Raw genomic sequence first — 25,001 nt, forward strand, 5'->3', positions numbered from 1 at the left:
AGTCATTTAATTGTGGCTAGGGAACTTATAAAACTAGAAATTATGGTGCTTCCACTAAAATTGCGAATCATGGATAAACTTTTTCACCCAAGTATTTGCTGTGAGACGGGTGCTTCTGTTTAGTCAGCGTTGGGAAAATAAGCATTTTGGTACACATCGATAATCATCAGAAACACAATAGCACTGTACTTTCGTTTCAGTTATTTAATTTGTTCCATCCACAGAACAGTTAACGTGCTCGTTACGACAGTATTCTTTCGTAGTGCAGACCATATTCACAACTCGTTTCAGGTTGAAGCCGTAATACAGGATTATAACAAAATGACACGTGTAGAGATAAAAAAAGTGAAAACATCGAGCAGCCGTTCTGTTACGGACGCCTTTACATTAACCCTATGAATCATAGTGCAGTTCGTTTCGAATGAAATGATTTTGGTATTATAAAGCGAAAGCTTAGACGAGTGTTTGAAAATAACAAGTATTTTAACTGCGGCATTGTAAGAGCACAAAAATTGTCATAGCTAGTAATGAGACCACAGTATTTCATGAAAGGTGCAGAATATCTGGATGAGAATTTCGGTATATTAAGATGCTTAAATTAGTCTACTATATAAATAGGATAGTTTGTTTCTGCTACAATTTTTGTATGCGCATATCCTGGTTCTACAATTGATATGATGATAACTTTCGTCACATAAAGACACTTTGGGGATTTCCCCTCGCCTCCATATCGAATATATCCTGTTTGTGTGCAAAAGAAAAAAGAAATAAAGAAGACAACACTATGGCAGTTTGCTTGCCATACTCAGCAAGGCGGTACATAAAGTGTACAAAATTTGGCATTCTGGAGAATCGGGCGTAGTACGCTCACCTGACTATTCAGATTGAAGAAAGAAGCAACAAGCGTCCAGGTCTAGGTCTTCATTCACAAACGAGAGTATCTCCTTAAAATCAGTATTAAGAGCTTGTTGTGGAAGATATTTTGTTATGTTTATTAGTGTATGTTAAAATCAGTGATTTCTTTTTTCAGCTAAGCTCGTCGAACAAAATGTTAGCTATGCACACTGGTCACTTCGGACCGCTGTATCTATACAAGTTATAAATTAAGGGTATCTGCTGTGGTTTCTGTCAGTATGTTCGGGACAATCTCAGGGGCTTCGATACTGTTTTCAATAATAGATAGACATAGAATATGTATTATTATCGCAGTGTGGTATTTGTACCAGATAGGGTTGATAGAAGAGATAGAGAAGATCCAACGGAGAGCAGCGCGCTTCATTTCAGGATCATTTAGTAATAGCGAAAGCGTTACGGAGATGATAAACTCCAGTGGAAGAATCTACAAGAGAGTGTCTCTGTAACTCGGTACGGGCTTTTGTTGAAGTTTCGAGAACATACCTTCACCGAAGAGTCAAGCAGTATATTGCTCCCTCCTACATATATCTCGCGAAGAGACCATGAGGATAAAATCAGAGAGATTAGAGCCCACACAGAGGCATACCGACAATCCTTCTTTCCACGAACAATACGAGACTGGAATAGAAGGGAGAACCGATAGAGGTACTCAGGGTACCCTCCGCCACACACCGTCATGTGGCTTGCGGAGTATGGATGTAGATGTAGAAGTAATGATGAGTTTGTAAATACGTTATTTTTTTACCTGTTCAGTATTTAATTTGGAGTGTGAATTGACATCTTTTGTCAATGATAGAAGCTATGATTTGGTTAGCTAAAGTGGTGTCGGTATCTGGTGCGAAAGCAGTAAAGTAAGAGTTAGCTCATCTTCATAGAGCAGGGAGTATTAATCAGAATATTGAAGTTCCTCACCACATTTTTCTATCTGTATGGGAAAGTTAACCACAGAAACTACTGTAGGGAGCTCGACAAGGTTTTTTGCTGATAGACAAATGAATCATTAGGTGGGTTTTTGTATATCACTACATACTATAAACAAGTCGTCCGGGCCGGCCGCGGTGGTCTAGCGGTTCTAGGCGCTCAGTCCGTAACCGCGCGACTGCTGTGTGTGTGTGTGTGTGTGTGTGTGTGTGTGTGTGTGTGTGTGTTGGGGGGGGGGGGGGAGCGCTTCTTTCTTGATGTAATAATTTATCAACAGCCATATGTATTGTTGAAATTTATTTTATGAACTTCTTAGATGCAACCAGTTTCGGCATTACATAGATGCCACCCTCAGGCCCCACACGTCATAGTCGTAAAATCGCTATAGAACAGCTCTTGGTGGCCACCAAGAGCTGTTACATAGCGATTTGAATCACGAATCCGGTTATATGGCTCCTTCCGTGTACAGCGATTTTACGACTATGATGTATGGGGCCTGAAGATGATATCAATGTAATGCCGAAACTGGTAACACATAAGAAGCTCATAAAATAAATTTCTCCAATCCATACGGCTGTTGGTAAATTATTGCTTCAAGAAATGTAGGCCCATGCCAGCCGTTGTCCCACAGTCCGTAATGAATCAACAAACAAGCGCACCTTTCGGTTGTGTGAAGTCAGCCAGTGCAATGGGCTGACGTGGAGAGGAGACAAAATGAGAGAAAAGGTCTATGTAGATCGGACGTCGCCATAACCACATCGTGAATGAAGTTGCCCGATTTGTTGTATCAGCGCGGCCTGTCCAGTGGGTCTACAAGGAACGGTGTGCGACTTACAGCCATTTAACAAGCCGTGATCATAAAAAGACCCTAACCAATAGGGAACTAAGACGCGTGTCATCTCTTGTCAATAACAGTTGGCTTTAAACTCTTTCCAACCCGATAGGAGTGGTTGCAGTCGTTGAATGCAGGTCCATCTCAACCGATTTTCGAGACAACAGTTGTCGGTTATCTCGCAAAATGCCGTTGCACACTGTGATACACAAAGCTGCACCTCTTCGTTGAGCCAAATAACAAGAAAACTGAATAGTAGTTGACTGGAGAGTGTAGCGTGGTCCGACGAGTCACGATTTTACCTCTTTTTTAAATGACGCAGCTTGTCGGGAGAACTTACGACCCGATGAAGCCAGTTTTTGTTGTGAGCACGGTAGGCAAGAAGTATTTCTGTGATATTTCGGTGGTTTTACGTAACATGATTTGGGTGCACTCACTCAGGTTACTGTGAATACGAACCACGGCGTTAATTTCAGTATGTCCTTTCTTCTGGATCTTCATCAGCTGAGACACATCGCTGTTCACAGTATTGCAGGCATGACTTCCTGATGTGACGGAACACCCTACCACACCTCGACCTACTCTCTTAACCACTTGACTTTAATCGCATAAAAATGCCTGGGACTATTCGAAACAGCAAATAAGGCATGGCGGTCAATATCATCGTACTTTGGCAGCTCTAAGGGATCTAATCATTGATTAGCTTTAACTGGATATGGCAATCTGAAGAAATTTGTGAGCTTTCTGGCTTGCCTATTTCATGTTGTTGCCAAATCTAGAGACGGTGTTACATGGTATTGCCTTTATGTTTCCCGTAGGTGACTAAATTTTTGCTTGATGTGCTTATTTACACTGCAATTTGGAGAGATACATCCTGATGTGGCATCTATCCCATGTGTTTTACTACCATAATATAATTTGATCGATTTCTTAATAAAATAGTGCAATATTTATTAGTGTGAGAAAGTTACCGGCGCCCTTAGACGCTGTGAAATTGGACATTAAATACTGGTCTTGACGTTAACTATGGCACCATGCACATTTCAGTACGGTAATATATACAAATAGCATGTATGATGATGTGCATCGTTCGTGTGTCTGCAATAAATATAATACAAAAACCACAAATTGTATAATAACCTTTGCATTGTCTTCGCCTGAAGTGAACGTACTGAGTGTAAATGTTTGTGTCGTTTCAGAGGTGACGAAAGAGGTGGCCCGCGTGCAGGCGCAAGGTCGTCCCCTGCCCCGAGAGAGCAAGTATGTGGACATTTACCGCGAGAAGCCCATCCGCGTCGCAGTCAAGGTGCTCGTGCCCATCAAGGAGCATCCCAAGGTGAGTACTCTCAACGAGTCCATCTGATTCTGTTTTCTTTTGAGTTATTTCCCCAATATCACTTCACTTTCCCCAATGTTCACCAATATCACCCACACCACAGTTTCAAGCTTCTACTACTTTTTATACGAAAACCACCACCACCACCAACTTACCCTTCGTAGCAGAAGTTGGTAATTTGTAGAGTCTGTTACATCAGCAAATATCTTTCCTCTAGACACTGAAAAAAGGTCTTAGTGGCATTGTCTTTAATGTAAGTAATCTTAAAAAGTCACATTGTTATGACTACGTTCTGGAGACGAAGGTTACCTGTCAAGAGCGTGTAGTTTGTAATGTGTGTTCGTTGATGCGTACCGATGAAGTGAGCAGGGATTGCCATGCTGTCTGTACGCACTTCCCTTATTCCTGTAGTCGCTGTAGCTTGTTGTTGTTGTTGTTGTTGTTGTTTTCGTTTTCGTCGTCGTCAGTCCGAAGACTGGTACGTGCAGCCCCTTCACGCTCCCCTATAGTGTGCAAGCCAATCATCTCTGATCAACTGCTGAAAGCTATATCCACTTGAATTCACTTACCGTATTGACGCCTTGGGCCTCCCTCAACGATTTTTAGTCTGCACACTTCCCTCCGGTACTAAACTTGCTATTTGTTGCCTCATGATGTTGATCCCTTGTTTTAATCAAGTTCTACCATAACTTTCTTTTCTTCTCAATTCTATTCAGTACCTCCACAGCAGTTACGCGATCAACCTATCTAATCATCAGCATCCTTCTCTGCACCACATTTCAAAAGCTTGCCTTCTCTTCTCGTCTGAATTGCCCGTCGTCCACGTTTCACTTCGGTACAAGGCAACCTCGAGACAAATACCTTCATAAAAGACTTTCTCTTCTTGAGAAATGCTTTCTTGTCGTTGCCTGTCTACATATTATAGTCTCTCTACTTCTGCCGTCATAAATTACTTCACTGCCCAAAAAGCAAAATTCGTTTACTGCTTCTAGTCTCTTTCTTAATCTCAGCATCGCCTGATTTGATTCGATTACATGCCGTTATTTTTTTTTGCGCATATGTTGGTCATCTTATATCCTCCTTTCAAGACCTCGTTCATTCCATTCAATTGATGTTCATAGTCCTTTGTTGTATGTGGCAGAATTAGAATGTTATCGGCAAACCTCAAAGTTTTTATTTCTCTTCTCCCTGAACATTAATTCCTGCTTCAAATTTTTCTTTGGTTTCCTTTACTGCTTGCTCAATGTACAGATTGAATAACACCGCTGATAGTGTACAACCTTTCCTCAACACCTTTTCAACCACTTGCTTTCCTTTCATGCCCTTCGACTCTCAGGACTGCTGTTTGGTTTCTGTACAGGTTATATATAATAATTCGCTCGCTGTGTTTTACCTCTCCTTCATTCAGAACTTCGAAGAACGTATTCCAGTCACCACTGCAAAAGCTTTTTATATGTCTACAAATGTTATAAAAGTAGGCTTACCTTTTCTTAACCAATCTCCTAAAATATTTCCTAGTCATTAGTGCCTCGCGCTTCCCTATATTTCTGCAGAACCTGAACTGATCTTCCCGGACAACGGCCTCAACAAAGTTTTCCATTGTTCCGTAAATAGTTCGTGTCAGTGTCTTACAACCTGTCCTATTAAACCTGATAGTTCTTCTTGAAGTCCGATGACATTTCCTCCGTCTCCTTCATCATGGCTGTGTCACCCAAGGATATCAGTATCAGTAGTTCTTGAGGAATTTAATCTACTCCAGTGGCAGTGTTTCGACTTAGGTCTTTCATTGTTTTATCAAATTCTTCTCACAGTATCGCATCTCTCATATTCATGTAGGCCTAGTTTCTCTTCCATTTCTAAACTGTCCAGTTACATTAAAGTGATCACCTATCAAAAACTTGGCTAACGACCTTTCGCAGGGCGAACTGCTGCGAGACTTGCAGGAAGTGTGTCAGTGAGGTTCTGGAAGCTACCGTCAGGAATGTGGAACCATGACGACTCCAGTGCCGTAGACAGCTGCTCCAGGTTTCTCGGTTGAGGGTCCATGTCGCGCACAGCCCGATCGACATGGTCCCACATATTCTTGGTTTTAATTCCGGAGAGTTTTGTAGCCAGGGAAATTCGGTAAACCCATGCTCGTGCTCTTCGAACCATACACGTACACAGCGAGCTGTGATCCATTGCATTGTCGTGCTGGTAGATGGCATAGTACCGAGTAAAAGCACGCTGCATGTAAGGGTAGGCACGGTCCCCAAGGGTGGATGGACACTTGAGTTGATCTGTTGTTCCTTCTACTCCCTCCTTTGACCTAGACCCTTCAGACGATTGTTGCAGGGCCGTACGCATCAACGACAAACTATCCGATGGAGCATAAAACGTAATACATCTGAAAAGGCCATCTAGTGCCGGGACTGGGATGCAAATTTCGGTGTTCGTAGCCATAAACAGCATTCAGCCTGGTTGCATGAACCAGGCATCTGCTGTAGAGGCCAATACGCAGCAACATTCTCTGAACAGTTGTCACGGAGAGACATCTGGGCGGTCAGTAGCTCAACAGTTGCACGTCCATTCGCCCGTACACAGTTGCGCAGCCGCCGTTCACCCATGTCAGCTGTGGTCTTTGGTGCACCACATCTGCCTCGGCACCAGTTTTTTATAGCCCGATTTTGCCATGCACGGTATACTTCAACAACGGCGGCACGCGAACAAACTTACCCGTTTCGGAAAAGCTTCCACCTTTGTTCTTAAAACTAATGGTCATGTGTCCCATCTTCTTAATTTCCTAACTTTTTACAATTTCCTAGCTTTTAGTCTACGGTTAATAACTAATAAATTATGGTTAGAGTGTACATCTGTTCGTCTTTCAGTTTAAAACCTGCGCGGAACGGAAAGATAGTCAGTTTTTTGGACAGGAAAGGAGGCATATATTTCATGCCACGGCTTTTATGTGTAAATGTCTTAACGGCGCCATTGTATGTCATGTGTTCATAACACTTGAGGAAATACTGATATTGCTCTTAAGTTGACACACATGCGCTCAACATTTCCTTAACTGGAATGCTGCTGATAGTCTACGGGAAACCCTCTTTGGAGATTCACGTGCTCTGCTCCCTAGGTCAGATGGACGCCGTCGTGTATTGCGATACGTTTTGGAACACAAACTCAGCGCTACCATTGCTGGCAGCGTTATGATCTGGATAAAGTTTACGTCGCATTTTTGGCGCCATTAATCTATTTATGACGCACTCCTAAGTGGTTAAGAATCCATACGCGTAGATCTCGTTCAGCCGTTCGTGATTTTGTCTTCTCTTTCGAAGATTAAATCCCCGCCCTGGTTTGTTGAATCACAGGATGGTGATGGAACTTACCTTGTGTATTTTCGTTTCTCTCTTACCAGTTTCAAGGAAATTAGTCGGCGACTCAATTCCTGAAAACAAGACAGGGTTTAAGTCCGAAATGAAAGCGCTTTTGAATATTGCGTCAGCTTCTTTCTAAATTGGTAACCAAGCAACATTACGAAACGGAGAAAAGGTTGAAGTAATTTCAGACGTTTCCAGTTAATTTGTAAGAGAAGTGGTAGTGCGAAATCAAGGTCAATTCTTTCCTTTCGTGAGCGCTTTAGCCAACAAATGACAAGGTATGTTAGAAAAAATTGTCTTAAAGACAAAATAACTAGCAAATAACTATGATCTCAAAAATTTCAGCTGAAGGAACAAAATTCGTGACAAATGTAAAAAATGCACCGAAATTCATAGAAACTGAAATAGGTAAAATAGACTAAATTATGCAATAGAATGAACTTGAAAATTTTGCAGTAGCTATGGAAAGAGCATATGGTTTGACAAAGTATATTTACGAGTACAACAAGAAATGCATTTTTAGACAAATAAAACTTTAACACTGTACCACAGTGGTATGACTATAAGCTGGACAGAATAGAGGTAACTGAGCGACGGATTGTTAAAAAAATAATGAATATAGTACAAATTACAGATGGCTGCAAATGGGAAGTAATGTGGAGATCTACAGAAATATAAAGAGAATATCAGAAGTGATGGCTAAGCGAAGGTTAACCCCTTTTGGGGCATCTCTAACGAAACAAATATTTTTTGTGTGTCTGGACGAAGGAATCGGCAGTAGCATCTCGATTAAAGAAATACTTAGGAGATACATGGACAGAAGAAAGGAAAAGACAACGCGGGGAGAAACTGGAGCACTGGAAAAATAGGAACCATCAGAAAAAGAAAGGCAATTGAAGTTGTTACGTAATTCTGGTTGGTGAATTCGAAAGGAAGAAAACAAAAAAAATCTAATGACACAAGTATAACGTAAAAACATAGTTGAATGATGTCGGGCGAACCTTCATTGTTTTTCACATATGCCGTGAATCATGTTTACGGAAAGCGTCTTGTGATTCATAAAAATCCGTTGCTGATTTGCTTAGGGAACGGTGTTCTACACTCAGTGGCATCCAAATACTCGTATTTGCTGTCTTTCAGTGTGTGCTCTGCAAGGAGTCTCTGATGGTAGACACCAGCATAATATAATGTACACTGCTGTATCTATATCGTCCTGTCTTGCGAATCTCAGTGGTCAGCGCGTTACGCTGAGGAGCTTGAAAGAGAAGTGAATTACTTCTGGAGGGCCGGCCGCTGTGGGCGAGCGGTTCTAGGCGCTTCAGTGCGGAACCGCTCTGCTGCTACGGTCGCAGGTTCGAATCCTGCCTCGGGCAAGGATGTGTGTGAAGAAGTTAGGTTTAAGTAGTTCAAAGGCTAGGGGACAGATGACCTCAGCTGTTAATTCCCATAGTGCTTAGAGCCACTTCTGGAGGAGACATAGCGGCATTGAATATGCACAATAGGCAGTGCTGTGTGAAACATTATTTTTAATTAAGCGCCGTAGAGAAGTGGTTAAGAAAAGTTTCGAAATTCTACTGAAACCAGTTGTTTATCTTATGCTCCACTCTGAAACTGAACAGAAAGGAGGAAAATCAACAGCTTTGAGAAATATTATGAAGGAAGTGGCTGGTAGCGAACTAAGAATTTTGAGGTAGTATTCGCAGCATTTATACGTATCACCAGTTACAGTGCTACAGTATTTGATGTTGTACAATCAGACTCTCTCTTCAGGCTGAAAGCGAAGAGGATAATTGGAAGTACTAAACCTTGTTTCCGGGGAGAAGGCGCCCGCCCGCTAATCCAATCCATGCACGCTGCAGGAGGCCGCCGTCTGGTTGCGCCGTGTGACGTTCGTTTGCTCCGTATAGAGGGGTGCTTTCTGCGGATGAACCGCCAACGTGTTCACCGATCAAGTTACCCTGTCCAATTCCCCCCCCCCCCCCCCCCCTCCCCGTCTCTCTCTCTCTCTCTCTCTCTCTCTCTCTCTCTCTCTCTCTCTCTCTCTCTGTGTGTGTGTGTGTGTGTGTGTGTGTGTGTGTGTGTGTGTGTGTGTGTGTGTGTGTGTGTGTGTGTGTGTCATTACATTTTGAGAGGGGAGGGGCAGTGGAGTCTTTTCCCGTCTCTAGACTGCTAATTATTGGGAGAAGCTAGTCTCATGTTGAGACTTACACTCTCGTAGATTAATTCAAAAGTGCTGTTTTCGAAATGCAGACGTCGGAATCAAGCCCGGATTAGCGCAGGCGTCAAGATAAAGTTCGGATCAGGCAATCAGTTGTACCTTACTACAAATGTTCAATGTAGAGTGCTCTCACGTAAATCGTAAAAACATTGCACTAGCATCTGCTAGGCTTGCGAACAACAATATTCTGGTGTTGACCGTGTGCGTTTTGTAAATTGCTGTAAGACTGTATCATGCAGCTACTAGTTTCAAAAATGTGCAGAACGGGTCGTCCGACCTATTTGTTTGAACAGAGAGATGTAAGGGTATGTCCATTAAATTTCGGGCATGCAGCCGCGCAGATAAAATTTCCTCCACTGATATTTCGGCCGCGTATCGTCCGGCCATCCTCAGAGTGAGTCACAAGACTGACGTCAAGATGCCAAGCGCGGCCTCATATGCTCCACCGCGGCGGTACTGCGCATGCGAGTCACAGATACTTGTCGGCGGCAGAGAAATACGCTTACACGTGCGCCGCCTGTGGCGAAGGCACTCAGACATTCGATTCTCTTATCGATATATGATCGGCGGCAGTGACATCATGACGACTTCTCTGCAGTTTAATTATCCAAAGAGCCTGATTCCTTGCTTTGTCCAAATTAAAACCACTATCTCTATTTATGAAACTATTAGCTAATCTAATCTCTATAGCTTTCTTCAAGACAGATTCCCAAAAGGAAGAAGTGGATGTTAAAATCTTCACATCACTGTAATTCATGGAATGTCCTGTATCAATACAATGTTTGGCCACAGCTGACTTGTCTGGCTGTAATAAGTGTGTGTATCTTCGATGCTCCACACATCTCTCATGTACGGTGCATTTTGTTTGACCTATGTACGAATTCTCATAATTTCCGTAAGGAATCTGATATACACCCGCCTTACGAAGTTGTAAATCGTCCTTCTCAGTACCGAGTAAAGCTGCAATCTTCGTGGCGGGCCGGAAGACCACCTTAGCACAGTGTTTTTCGAGAATACGGCTTATCTCCAAGGAAAGAGCACTCACATAGGGAAAAACGCACTAGATCTGAAGGAATTGCTATCTTCTTCCCCATCACATAACATCAGTCTAGGTTTTTTGTTGAATGCTCGACGAATTTGTTGCGGAGAAAATGCATTCGATTTAAAAATGCAGCCGGCGGCAGTGGCCGAGCGGTTCTAGGCCCTAGAGTCAAGAACTTTGCGACCGCCACGGTCACAGGTTCGAATCCTGCCTCGGGCAGGGATGTGTGTGATGTCCTTAGGTTAGTTAACTTTAAGTACGTCTAAGTTCTAGGGGACTAATGACCTCAGAAGTTAAGTCCCATAATGCTCAGAGCCATTTGAACCATTTTAAAAATGCATTTGAGGTATGTGAGCTCTTCTTCCACATTGCCTTAATCGCGGATATACAGTGCGCCCTATGCACTAAGGTCTTAAGGACACCTAAGGTCTGTGAAAATGCACATGTAAGGGTATGGTTATGAGTGGGTTGTCTTTGGTTGCTGAATAGTCCAGGCCTCCGTAAAATGCACACCACTTTCTTAACAGTTTGTTGGGAGTCGCCTCATACAAACTTAATGCCTTGGGACACACTACCTGTTTGAGTGGCCGCTGGGTGCCGCAGTGCCGCCATATACTGCGGCGTATGTAGTACAAGCAGCAACACGTGGCCACAGCCGCGCGTGCTATCTTGCGAGCCAACCGCAACATCCGAGGCGCGGCTAGTTCCGTTATATCGAGGCGCTGATGCTACTGTATGGCACACCCATTTTACTATGGTGTGCAGCGCTGTTCTTACGAAAACAGGCGGCTTCTCGATCACTAGATACGCTTAGTACACACACCAAATTTAGCACTTATGTTTGGTCTAAAGTTTGTGCCTGACTCACGGAAACATTAGAATGTCATAATAGCGTTATTAGGAATTACATTTGTCAGAATTTTAAATTACATACGTACACAATTGATGTTAATTATTTCACTTGAGTATTTCGAGGGCTGGGAGTTAAGAGAGAATTGCGTGTTTCGCAAATGCTGTTGCTGCAGCTGATACGTACTTCTTAATGTGACTCGTTGTAAACGTATACTGTGGCGAAAACTAAACGTCGTCGGTAGTGGGCATTGCTGGTCAACATAATACACAACCACCAGAATATGGTTCCGTTTGTTTACAGCACCACAGTGCACGGTACCAGTATGTTCGATAAAGCCGCGCGCGAAAATGCGATTTTTAGGGAGTAAAATCTCTGGTTCTGTTGATCACAGAGATGAAGGGTCAAGTGTTCTGGATAGCCCCTGATGTAGCGATTATTGTATACTGTTTCCGCAAAGTTAGTTGACTCGCGGCGCAGTGGCTGATGGGAGCGACCGTAAACGAAAAATCCGCTTACAGTCGCTCCCATCAGCCAACGGGCCGAGTGTCAACATCGTTTGCCGAGTACTACCTGTCGGAAGAACGGGTATACTGTAGCTGTCCTACATCACAGGGTCAAAATTTAAACAATACACACTTCCCCCAGCCCAAACAAATTGAGCAAATCGGTTGGTTCTTTTGCGTTGGGTGTGCTTTAGGGTGGGCCGTAGGCGTGTTATGAAAGCGCAATTTGTTCATGCGTACTTGCTGAGAAAACAATGAAAAACTATGATTCTGGGTGCAAAAAGTATCAGTTTAGGGGACGACCACTCTGGTAGTTTCTACTCATGGCAAATGGTCGACATTTTTACCGTATATCGTTAATATGATGCTTTTGGGTTCTTGAATCTTTTTTCGACATTGTTATCCGTTACCGAAATCCATAGATACTAAAGTATGTACGTAATATCCCGTTTTAGGCGTAAATGTAGTTTTAACTGACGCAGGGCACACGGTAAACGTTCTAGGGTTGTCACAAGTGTTGTGAGGCAACAAAAGTAGGTTGTTAGCATTTTTTCACCTGTAGTAATGTATGCACTGTGTAATGGGTTCTTCACGCCCATACAAATATGAGCAAAGTGGTACTGCAGTGACAAAAAATGGGCTAGAAAGATTCTTAACTTGCCTGGAAAGAACATGAAACGACTGCCAAAAATTATGCAAAACTGGAAAGACTCCGAATTCAGTTAAACATTTATTATAATACTTTTGCTGTTTTAAGATACAAATAAGCTGGGCGTTTTCTACGCATTGCGATCGACTGGTAAAGGATTAAAAATGTAAAGCAAACAATCCTATATGAAAATTACATTTTCCGTACTTTGTTTTGTCTGTGATGACCTCAGAAGGTAAGTCGCATAGCGCTTAGAGCCATTTGAACTTTTTTTTTGTGTGTGTGAATGGGGAACAACAAATAATAGTAGGCGTGGGTTGTCGCGTCCCGGCACAGCCTCACCATACCAGAATGAAGTAAGTACGAACTGCGTAGCGTTAACGACAATGGGTGAGTTGTAAATTGCTGTCAACCTTTATATCGGAGATGAGAAGGAGAAAATCTCCTTGGTTTGAAGCAAATAAGTTTCCTGAAAATAGGTTACAGAATTGCAATAGGCAGAAAAGATTTGTTAGTTTCTATCAAGTTTATTCTCAGTACAAAGCAATCACTTGTTCTTGGTTAGCACTGAAATCTCTCTAAGTAATTGAGACAAAGACTGACAGCCTCTATTCAACACTGTTCCAGTGAAACTCTAAAATCCTACTTGAGCTGCAGTTCCTGAGTGTGCACCAGAGTCTATCACCGTCTGCCCGTAGTTGAAGTCTTTATCAGCTGTATCGGCTGCTATGGGCCTACTCGGCCCCACTGGCGTCTCGCTGCTAAATCTCCAAATTGCCGGCACTGGCTCTTAATCTGCATCTGAATCTCTGCTTCTAGGTATTCCGCTGCCTGGCCTTTTATTTCGTTTCTCGTGTACTTTGGTGCACACGAGTTAATTTGTTTCAGACGATCCTTTCATTTGTAAGTGATCGAATTGCACAAGAGTGCCTATGGTTCCACACGACACTCTCGTTTCTAATTGGTCGGCTTGCACAAGAATGCCGTCGGTTCCTTACGACACTTTCGTTTCTAGCTGCACGCAACTTAATTTGGTTCCACACGAGTCTTTTCTGCACATGACTGACATTTTCTGTTGCTGTATTATCGCCCTGGTGTTTGCTTCTTCCACTGCACAAGTTTGATTTATGCTGCGTCCTCTAGCAGGAAGTCAAACACTAAGTTATTTGATCAAGCCATACTTGATAGCCTCCGCCGCTTATCTTGTCCCTACGTCCTGGTGGCTTTTTCTTAATGTCGGCTGGCTGTTTGCCTATGGAGCCTGGACTGTTATTATGGTCACAAAGCAAGAATAAAAATTAAAATTTTCTACGGTCACAACAGGGTAGACATAAACTTTATTCCACAACAAGGGAAAGCCGAAAACATAATAATATTACACTACAATACTGGGCTAGAGCAGTCACTGGAACGACGATGAACAGAGTTTGTGGATGAAACAGGCTGAAGTGCCGTGAAGAGGAATCCCCGAATAGTCCAGTTCCAGAGCGGGTTTGAAGTCTTCATGAAGGCGAAACGAATAGCATGGCGTCGTGATATCAGCGGTGTTGAAGTCCAGGACGAGACTGACTGAAGTCAGATCCTCAATGCGCTTATGAAACCCCAGGAGGCCCGCAGCGGATGAGGCAACTGCGGCGTAGCATAACGTGATGGGCTCGGTACGGTCTTGCAGCCATCTGACTTAGGCACTCCAGCCTGGTGTTGCTTTGTTACCGCTGAGGCAGCTATGTGCATGGGCCGCGCCTGCATTGTCCAGCTAACTGGCCGGCGCTGCACATGTGCTATAAACGGCTCGCAGTGGACTGCGTGATAAATATGAGGAAGTATATAAATAAACTCAAAGCTTTACTGACCTAAGTAATTAGTTTCATATAAGCAGCACACCTTGCTGTAATAGGGAAAGAAGCGAACCAGCCGAAAAATGCTTCTGTCGCAGCACAAAAAGGCTAGTGTCATCCCTTTAAAAGACCTACAGGAAAGTGGGAACCAGTTTCCTCATTTGCGTTTCTTACCAGAAGTTTTGGCATGCGATCATATTCGTGGTTTTTTGTGCTGAAAGGGAGTAGCAGAGATAAAAGAGCGCTAATGTGTTGGCACACCAGAATATCTGGTGAGGAAGACGCTATGAGGATTGCGGCAGCTGATTCCCCGCTTTTCTGCCAGTCTTATAAAGAGGCACATATTCGCCTTTTTTGTGTTCCGACAAGAGCATTTTTCAACTGGTTTTCAAATGACTGTTTTCCAAGAATTTTTTAAAAAACGTTATCTCAAGAAAAAATTGAACAAATAGCTACTGAAGCGAAAAACTCGCATCGTTGTAATAGTACTGTAGAACCCCTTGACCCAACATCTTGAGGACCACAACCATTTGATTTATGAAACGATGGCCATTGTTAACTGAAAAGTCGAACAGTTTCAATCATCGACTCAGAGAGATTGTTTCACGATCGTGGACTAATACTGATGCCACCAAGATGCCCTTCGCTGTCTGAACGTTCCAGCTATACTAGACCAGCTAAGGCTGGCCGACCTAATGGCGGACGCTACAGGGCTACATATCCTCCTAAATAGAAAGCATGTTGTGTACAAATTTCAAAAGCAAACAACTGCTGTACGTAAATTTTGCGTGAAGTGGACGGTTTTGTGCAGCTTTTACAGTCGAAGATTTAAGACACTTATAAATTCAATGTAAAGTATTTTCACACTTAATGCAGTAAGTGAAAGTAATGATCAAGTCGCATTAATTTCAGCTTAACCGGGTTTTTTGATAATAACTGCTTTGAAAATTTGAAATTTCAAATGATTCAGAGATCAGCCACACTTACAGGTTCATCGACGAAAAAAGTGAATGCTGCCGTAAGTGGCACTTAGCACTAACAGTGTACATTGCAACATCGTACTAAAGTTAGCATACTCCTTGCAAAATTGTTTAGCACCTCTGTACTCTGTAAAATAATAGGGACACTAGCACTGAGTACGCTTGGATATTTGCATATTTGTACTTTAAAAACCGCGCATCAAACGTAACAGAAGAGAATCAAACAATGTAAGTCCAGGATGGAATGTAACAGTATTTTGAGAAGAAAAGTTGCTATTCATCATATAGCGAAGATACTGAGTCGCAGATAAATTAAAGCTTTTGGCTATTAAGGCCTTCGTCAACGACACACACACACACACACACACACACACAGGCAGTGTGGCTTGTTTGCGTATGTGTGGCTATTGTTGACGAAGACATTAATGGCCGAAAGCTTTAATTGTGAGAGTATTTTTGTTGTGCCTATCTGCGACTGAGCATCTCCGCTATATGGTGAGTAGGACATCGAGGTTCTGGAATTTGAAACCTTTCCTTTTTTATGGCCGCGCGGGGTAGCCTCCCGGTCTGGCGCCTTGCCACAGTTCGCGTGGCTCCCGCTGACGGAGGTTCGAGTCCTCCCTCTGGCATGGGTGTATGTGTTGTCCTTAGCGTAAGTTACATTAAGTAGTGTGTACGCCTAGGGTACGACCTCAGCAATTTGGTCCCATAGGAACTTACCACAAATTTCCAGTTTTCCTTTATTACAGCACCTACTTGTGTCGGCGTTTTCAAATAATGACGCACAACGCGTTTACACGCTGCCTTGCAAAGTAATTACGTCTTTACAGGAAGTGAAGAGCATAATTTTCAACAAAGAAATTCATAAATATCCAGCCATATAGAGAAACGTGCTCAGCGGCAAGCAAGTCAACGACACTCGGAAAACCTGCGCAGAACTAAAGATGCGTATTCTGCTAAAGACTCAGGGAAGACAATAAAAACAAACAAAAAAATTCTTGCATATGTAGGTATGGTCTCAACACATACTTTTCCTTCCTAATAGTTAGGACAATGGTCAATTCTTGATACACGTGCGAATACTTTCGTGTGGTGAAAGCGTCACGAGTAAATACAGCGCACCTGCTTAGTTAGAAACAGTGCTCTAGCTGAAGTTTGTGTGCTTCGGCAGACATGTGGCTTTCGCTGCGGAATTGCTCCTCCCGGTAGCCGACGCACGGGCACCCGACCACGTAATGTGCCCCCTCTTGGGAGGCGCGTGTGATTGCATTCTTATCGCGGACCGCCCAGCGTATTCTCCGCCCGAGAAAAGTGAATTCGGCAATTCCGTTAAGACGCCGGTGTCTCCCCGTGGAACCAATTTCCCCGTAGTTTATGAAGTCTGTGGCCGAAACTGGAAGGGCAGCGGAGACAGAAAAAAAAAGAAAAGAACTATTCATAATCAAGCGGTCCATAGAAACGACTTCTATCAGGCAGAGATTCAAGAACATCTCACGTAAATACCTACGTATGCGAATTTCCTGTAGGAATCACAACGCAGTTCATTGTAGAAGATCAATTTTTATTCATTATCAATGTTCCTTTATTTTTATTCATGTCATGTTAGAAATTGTATTGATAATTTAGAGCAGGAAATAAGGTCTTCCATAGTTTTACCGCAGCCTGCTCAAAAATGGCTCTGAGCACTTCGGGACTTAACATCTATGGTCATCAGTCCCCGAGAACTTAGAACTACTTAAACCTAACTAACCTAAGGACATCACACAACACTAGCGCAGCCTGTGTTACTCTTCTCTACATCATACTTTATCGAGTGGTAAACCTCTATGTTTGGGCAATACTGAAAAACAATAATTATTCGTTTTTCAAACTGCCACTTGATATGGCAATTACTGTGTTTAGTAACTGATTCAAGTGCGAAATACTTCTACCGTTGACCTCTTTACTGACAACGAGGACCAAGGCGTCATATGTGTAACTCTGACATTGGTTAACTGTGACCAAATTTTGTGGAGGTAACCGTGATATTTTGCCTTTAATTTTAAAGACGAGAAAAATGGACATGGTGAAATCTGATACCAGCACATAACCTGCACCTTTAATGTAGCATCATGTTTTCCATCTGACGTCACATATAGACACTGTTGAGTTATTAGGGATTTAATGCAGGACCTTGATGGAATCTCTGGTGGTCAGCTACTTCTGTTTTCGCCACCTGCCCTCCAACCAAATACGGTTGAAGGAAATGTCTCCCGCCTTACCTACTGCATTCGGAGTTCAGAATGTGAGGCTGGCCTGCAGCTTCCGAATTCAATATGTTACCTCGTATCGGATATCCAAATTTTAAGTTTGATTACAAGTCATTTCTTCTGGGAAATTCCTTTTTTTTTTTTTCTTCAGACGAACACGTAATTAAATGCGTGTAGTCTTGTAAATCATATTCTTTACTTTGTTGTTAAATGTGTGTTGCACTTGCCTTGATTAGTGGCGCCAGACTAATTTGTCCATTCTTATCAAATTTAAGCCTGTATGTTATTTAGTTGTCAGTAAATGGCCAACATGCAGCGATTCACGAAAAATCATGCGTATGCAACCGGCAAACTGATCTGTTCAGCATCATTGTAGATAGAAATTGCGCAATCGCAAATGATCTAGTTCAGCATCATTGTAGATAGAAATTGCGCAATCGCAAATGATCTATGAAGTCTGTAATTTTCTAACATGTGTCGGTGATACGTTCATAGTTCGACTGAGCGAGAGGATAAATTGGTATTTCTTGAGCAACTGAACTACATTCATGAAAGGATAGGGTTTACCATGGAACGGGAAGTGAATTGCTGTGTACCGTTCTTGGATGAACGAGGTCGACGTTAGGAGAGTGGATTGTTAGGCAGTTGCGTGCATCGTAAGCCCACCCATACTGATTTACGCTTGCAGGTGTCCAACTACGACCATTCTTCGCAAACTATCTGCCTACTCAAAATTTTTGTACAGACGATCTGTGTAGTAGTGTCCGACTGTGACTGCCTACGGGACGAACTGGTACAGTATTACTGAAAATGGATACACAAAACATCAGAGTAAGAGAGCTCTGCAAGCGAAAACACCAGACCAACCAAAGGGAGAGCAAGAAGAAAGTCTGTGGCGTTTCTACCGTAGGTGCGAAATGATTTTTGAAAACGCAGATTAATGAAGAAGCGTAAAATGAATGTGCCTTCGGCCGCAGGCCAGGACGGGCAGATATTCTGGGACCTGTGAGGATGATATGCTTTAACGTAAAGCAAGTATTTATAAAACTCTCTGCGGGTGAGGTGTAAGTTATTAAGGAAAAACGGGACTCACTGTGCAATAACGGCGCATCGAACTCAGCGACGCACACACACCCTCTGCAAACAAATGTGCAATGGCTGAAGATGGTTTCACCGGCCGTTACATTGATTACGGAAACTGATGATGCTGCCCACAGCCCTATCCTGTTGGGACTCATTGGGTCAGGAAGCTGTGGAAGTACAGTTAGCAGATAAACACTTACAACAACGCTTTTGTAGCTGTCTGTCTTCTCTGTACCGAGCATTTACTCCACAGTATTGTGTCAAGTAATTCTAATTTCGACGGCACACCTTCAATATGTCCGTGCGGCTTATCAGCCGAAGTATTAGAAGGCGACAATCGTATGCTGTTTTGGATGCACACTGCGAAAATTGCTGGAATAATTATACTACCTTATCCAAAGTATGCGGACACCCATATGTAATGCGGAATTAACAGTTGGGCACCACAGACCAGAATTACAAAATGGCTCTAAGCTATATAGGACTTAACATCTGAGTTCATCATTCCCCTAGAACTTAGAACTACTTAAACCTAACTAACCAAGGACATCACACACATCCATGCCCTACGCAGGATTCGAACCTGTGACCGTAGCAGCAGCGCAGTTTCAGACTGAAGCGCCTAGAACCGCTCTGTCAAAACGGCCGGCAGCAGTATTACAGACCACTAGTCAGCCAAGGTTGGATATGACGTATTATCGGAGCAAAGTCAGAGGGGAAGGCGGGGGAGGAGGGTTGGATGAATGTCATGCCCAGGCAGAGAGAGCGTCTTCACGTTGTGCCACGCTCTTGCGGCGTCATGCAACCTACGCGTGATTGCCCTGCCACGCTCCTGACTGGCTGTTCAAAAAGTAGTGCTTAAGTGTTTGTTCGCCAGCGTATTTTACGGGAACAAACATTCTCTGCTGAGATGACGATTCTAATCGGCGCACGGGTCACCGTAATTGATATCTGAAAACTAAAGACAAAAGTTTAAGTAGAAAAAAAAAAATTAACAACAAAAATTTGCAATACCATCTGGACTGATTAGGCGACCTGCATAGTAAGCTCATTTCTTGATCGCTCTATAGTTTGGATACCAATATTCGTTGCGCCCGTTTTAAAACATTTATTTCTTAACGTTCCTGTAGCTTTCAGGTGCTTAATTTCTTGAATAGTTTTTATCGATTAATTATTCCGTCATTTTGGCACTTTGTAGGAGATTCCTCAACTCTGCTCAGTCGTTTTCTGGTCGCTATTTCTAAGCATATTATGGGCGTTTGGAAGGAACTGTCAAGGGATTGCATTTTCCCGCCAAGGCCAGCTGCTGCGCGACGCATTCCGTCGCCGTCAGGCGCTATGAGCAGACCTTCTGCTTCCGCGAGACAACCGCCATTCGGAAAGCGGTCACGTGCCAAGCTGCTCTTTGCGCGCTTTGGTGTGCCCTCGCTCGGCCGCCATCGCTAATCCGCTTACTGGCCCTGGGGCTCGCTGCGGGACTTGTGTGATTTAATAATCTGGCCGAGCGCGCCAATCGATGCGTGTGCTGTGGCTCCCTCTGGGCCGCCGAGACAGCATTCCATGTCGGGGGAAGATGCCTCCCAGGGACACGGAAACTGCTGCGCCTAATCTTACAAATGCTGCTGTTATATACTCGTTCGTGTCGGGAAATGTCAGTGAAAATGTTGTAAAATAAAACCTCAAATTCAGTAAATGTAGCGTAACACCATCTGACGTCCAGCATAATAAATGACCTTAATACTCGCAGACGGGAGAAAAGACTATACTGAAGCGCCAAAGAAACTGTTATAGGCAGACATAATCAAGTACACAGATATTTAAACATGCAAAATACGGCGTTGCGGTCGGCAACGTCTATATAAGACAACAAGGTCCGACGCAGTTATTAGATCTGTTACTGCTGCTACAGTTGTAGTTTATCAAGAGTTAAGTAATTTTGAACGTGGTGTTACAGTCGTTGGTGCTGGAGCAGTAGGACATATCGTCTCCGAGGTAGCGATGATGCGGCGATATTCTCGTACGACTATTTCACGAGTGTAAATCCGATAATAAAACATCAAATCTCCGACGTCGCTGCGGCCGGAAAGGGATCGTGCAAGAACGGGACCAAGGACGACTGAAGAAAATCATCCAACGTGACAGAAGTGCAAACCTTCCCCAAATTGCTGCAGACGATCAGCAAGTGTCAGCGTGCAAACCATTCAACGAAACATCATCGATATGGGCTTTCGGGGCCTAAGGCCCACTCGTGTACCCTTGATGACTGCACGACACAAAATTTTACGCCTCGCCTGTGTCCGTCAACACCGGCGCTGGACTGTTGATAACTGGAAAAATGTTGCTTCGTCGGACGAGTCTCGTTTCAAATTGTATCGAGCGGATGGAGGTGTACGGGCAAGGAGACAACCTCATGAATCTGTGGACCCTGCAAATCAGTAGGGGACTCTGGCGGAGGCTCTGTAAAGGTGTAGGGCGCGTGCAGTTTGAGTGATATGGGACCCTTGATACGTCTAGATCCGACTCTGATAGATGACATGCACGCTAGCATCTTGTCTGATCACCTGCATCTCTTCATGTCCATTGTGCATTACGACGGACTTGGGCAACTCCGGCAGGAAAATGCGACACCACACACGTCCAGAATTGCTACAGAGTGGCTACAGGAACACTCTTCTGAGTTTAAACGCTTCCGCTGACCACCAGAGTCCCCAGGAATGAACATTATTGAGGATATCTTGGGATGCCTTGCAACGTGCTGTTCACAAGAGATCTCCACCCCTCTTACGGATTTATAGACAGCCCTGCAGGACTCTTGGCGTCAGTTCCTTCCAACAGTACTTCAGACTTTAGTTGAGTCCATACCACGTCGTCTTGGACACATCTGGGTGCTCGAGGGGGACTACACGATATTAGGCAGGTGTACCAGTTTATTTGTCTCTTCAGTGTATAATAAACATTTATTTTAAATTTCCATAAAACAAGAGTTGCTAGAGATCCTTCATGTGCATCGAATCTAACGTCTCACTTTCTTCATCAAGGCATCACTACTTCGTGTGTGCTCTGCACTGCGACGTTCAGTTTCACAATCGGTTTAGACACCTCCCCATGTTACAATTTCGATATAACAATTACCATGTGATATCTCTCTAGCTTTTCAACGTTCTGTGGTTGTTACACGTTTCCGTTTTGCGACATCGTCCCAAAACCAAGGTCGATGTTTTCTGTCACAATACGTCATGTTCCATCATTAGCATAGGTAGAGTTCCTCTACGCTGACGCATCGTTCTCGGAGGCACGAGAGTACAGTCAAGGGATGACACGCTAAAGGAGCTAGAATGTACACCTCATGCGGTGTTGAATCTTCTGCTTGATGTCCTCGCAGCGGAATTAAGTTGCGGGAGTGCAATACGTATTTGTATTTGGAAGTTAGGTATCTGAGTAATTGATGACTATCACAGAGTATACTAAATTATCTGTTTTAGATTAAATGCGCACACCTGCGTTTTTCCATTATTAGGCTTAAAGCCATCGTTTTCGTGGGAATTGGATAGTGCTTAAATGGCACGAATCATCTTGTTTCCTGTGTCAAATGGTTCAAATGGCTCTGAGCACCATGGGACTTAACTTCTGCGGTCATCAGTCCCCTGGAACTTAGAACTACTTAAACCTAAGAACATCACACACATCCATGCCCGAGGCAGGATTCGAACCTGCGACCGTAGCGGTCGCGCGGTTCCAGACTGTAGCGCCTAGAACCGCTCGGCCACTCTGTGTCGTCAAAAGATTTTCATTACACGGCACCTTCAGCACTATGATTTCCTTATATTAATGCTCTGGTTTTGAGGTTTATAGTTACTCATCAGTATAGATGTTATATAACAGGGGTGGAAAGCAGTACCATTTCTTGTGTCAGGTAGTTTTTCTGTATTCTTCAATGGTTTGTTGTATGCTGCAAAATGACAAGACACGTCTATCAAGTAACGGACTTCCTGAACTTAATCGATAATTCGTTACAATTAGATACGACATGTTCAGATACTTTGAAAAATAAAAACTATAACGATAGAAATAAATCTTTTATGGTTGTATTTTGTTCATCGATGACATGAAGACCGTAGAGAAAGACTTTTAATCAGCACAGTTGAAATTCGATTTCAGCTACAATGTTGCCAACATGTAACCGAACCTTCGGATGAGGTGACCGAACTCGGTGGCGCAGTGGTTAGCACACTGGACTCACATTCGGGAGGACGACGATTCAATCCCGCGTCCGGCCATCCTAATTTAGGTTTTCCGTGATTTCCCTAAATAGCTCCAGGCAAATGGCGGGATGGTTCCTTTGAAAGGGCACAGCCGATTTCCTTCCCCGTCCTTCCCTAATCCGATGAGGCCGATGACCTCGCTGTTTGGTCTCTTCCCCCAAACTACCCAACCCTTCGGATGGGGTGAGGGGATTAGAGTCAGTTCCACAAGAGAGTGTACGCTGTTATCTGTATGAAATGAAAAACACTATTATAAATATATGTTTACATAAAAACATTTGTTATTACTAATTGCACAATTACCTAATAGTTAATCGAATCGCCGTCATTATCTCTCCAGTAAGTCGTCAACGTTTCCAGCGTCTAAATATCGTTTGATCCACTACGCAACGAATGTCTTTGACTTTCTGAGAATTTTAGCAGTAGCTCCATATGAAAGCTTTAGTTCCTTTGAGTGGTTTACAAGGAACACTGCCTCGTGGCGCTTCACATTTAAGGGGCGTTCAAAAAGAAAGGAGACGGAAGCATAATTACAAAAACCAGTACCTGTTTGTTAGATGAACTGACCCTGGTTGTTGAAACACTTGTCCCACTGTGACACAAGGCGGTGAATGGCTGTCTCGTAAAATTCCCGGGGCTGCGATGTTGGTCGTCGTCGTCGTCGTCGTCTTCGTCCGACATGAATCGTTCGCCCCCCCCCCCCCCCCCGAACCTTTTTAAGGGGACCAAAAATGCCCCCCTTCTGATTCTCTTCCTGCAGGAGGGAAAAACAGTGAATGCACAGCCTTAATCGCAAAGCTTGACCACCCTTCGCCAAGCGATCAAATCGAAACGACCAGGCAATCTCACCCGTGGGGTCATCTGCTCCACGACAATGCAAAACCTCATACGGCCAAGACAGTCGTGGTATTCCTGCAGAAATTCAGATGGTCGGTTCTCATGCACTCCATACAGTCCGGACACCTCTCCCTGTGACTACGACATTTTTGGTCCCCTTAAAAAGGCTCTGAGGAGCAAACGATTCACCTCGGACGACGACTTGCAGCTGTACGTGCAGAATTAGTTAACATCGCAGCCACGAGAATCTTATTAGACAGCCATTCACTGCCTTGTGTGGCAGTGGGACAAGTGTGTCAATACTTTTAACATACAGGTTCTGATTTCTGTAATTATGCCTCCGGATAGTTTCTTTTTGAACGCTCCTTATATTTTGCACTCATTTAGAACTGCAACCGACAAAACAAAACATTCAACTCTCACACCGGTTTTCTATATACTGTGCAAAATTGCATTGATTACAGCCGGCCGGTGTGGCCGTGCGGTTCTAGGCGCTTCAGTCTGGAACCGCGTGACCGCTACGGTCGCAGGTTCGAAACCTGCGTCGTGCATGGATGTGTGTGATGTCCTTAGGTTAGTTAGGTTTAATTAGTTCTAAGTTCTGGGCGGCTGATGACCTTAGAAGTTAAGTCCCATAGTGCTCAGAGCCATTTTTTGCGCTGATCACAGATTCGAGACCAATATCAGAGACGCCTCCCTGCGGACGTCACATTTAAAATTATGGTGTACACTTTCTTGTAGAACTGACTGCATATATAACGTTTAACAATCGTATGCCTTAACTTTCACTCACCTTGCAGTGTTCAAACCACGTTCGCTTTTCCCCTCCGTAGTACTTTACTCCAACGACGCTGGGACGTCCCTGCAATTTTCAAATAAGTAGAGAGGGGAATTAGGCGGGGTGGGTGCGGGTGCTGCTGCTTCACTACCGGCTGACGTCGTACGAGTCTGGTAGAACTTCGATTATTATTGATATTCGTGCACTTTACAGGTCTGAACTGCTCACACTCTAAACATGTTATTCTTGTGGTCACATTCAAATCCATTCACTGCAATCCTACAACACGACGTTCGTGGGAATGTAGTTAATCCAGTTGTCACGTGGTGCGACGCGGGAGATGCGG

At 43.7% G+C, this 25,001-nt stretch overlaps 1 protein-coding gene across 4 annotated transcripts in view; it reads left to right on the forward strand.

Moving 5' to 3' along the window:
- LOC126277905 (KH domain-containing, RNA-binding, signal transduction-associated protein 2-like) overlaps positions 1–25,001 on the forward strand; it is a 505,341-nt gene that overhangs the window by 382,016 nt on the left and 98,324 nt on the right. For all 4 annotated transcript variants that reach the window (XR_007550617.1, XR_007550618.1, XM_049977463.1 and 1 more), the window contains exon 2: positions 3,868–4,004. Coding sequence is in view for 2 of the 4 variants with exons in the window: in XM_049977463.1 (XP_049833420.1) it covers positions 3,868–4,004 (137 nt within the window). In the remaining 2 variants the exon portion in view is untranslated. The remainder of the gene's footprint in view (positions 1–3,867; positions 4,005–25,001) is intronic.

This window comes from Schistocerca gregaria, chromosome 6 (assembly GCF_023897955.1).
Source record: "Schistocerca gregaria isolate iqSchGreg1 chromosome 6, iqSchGreg1.2, whole genome shotgun sequence".
In the NCBI taxonomy this organism is placed as follows: Eukaryota; Metazoa; Arthropoda; class Insecta; order Orthoptera; family Acrididae; genus Schistocerca; species Schistocerca gregaria.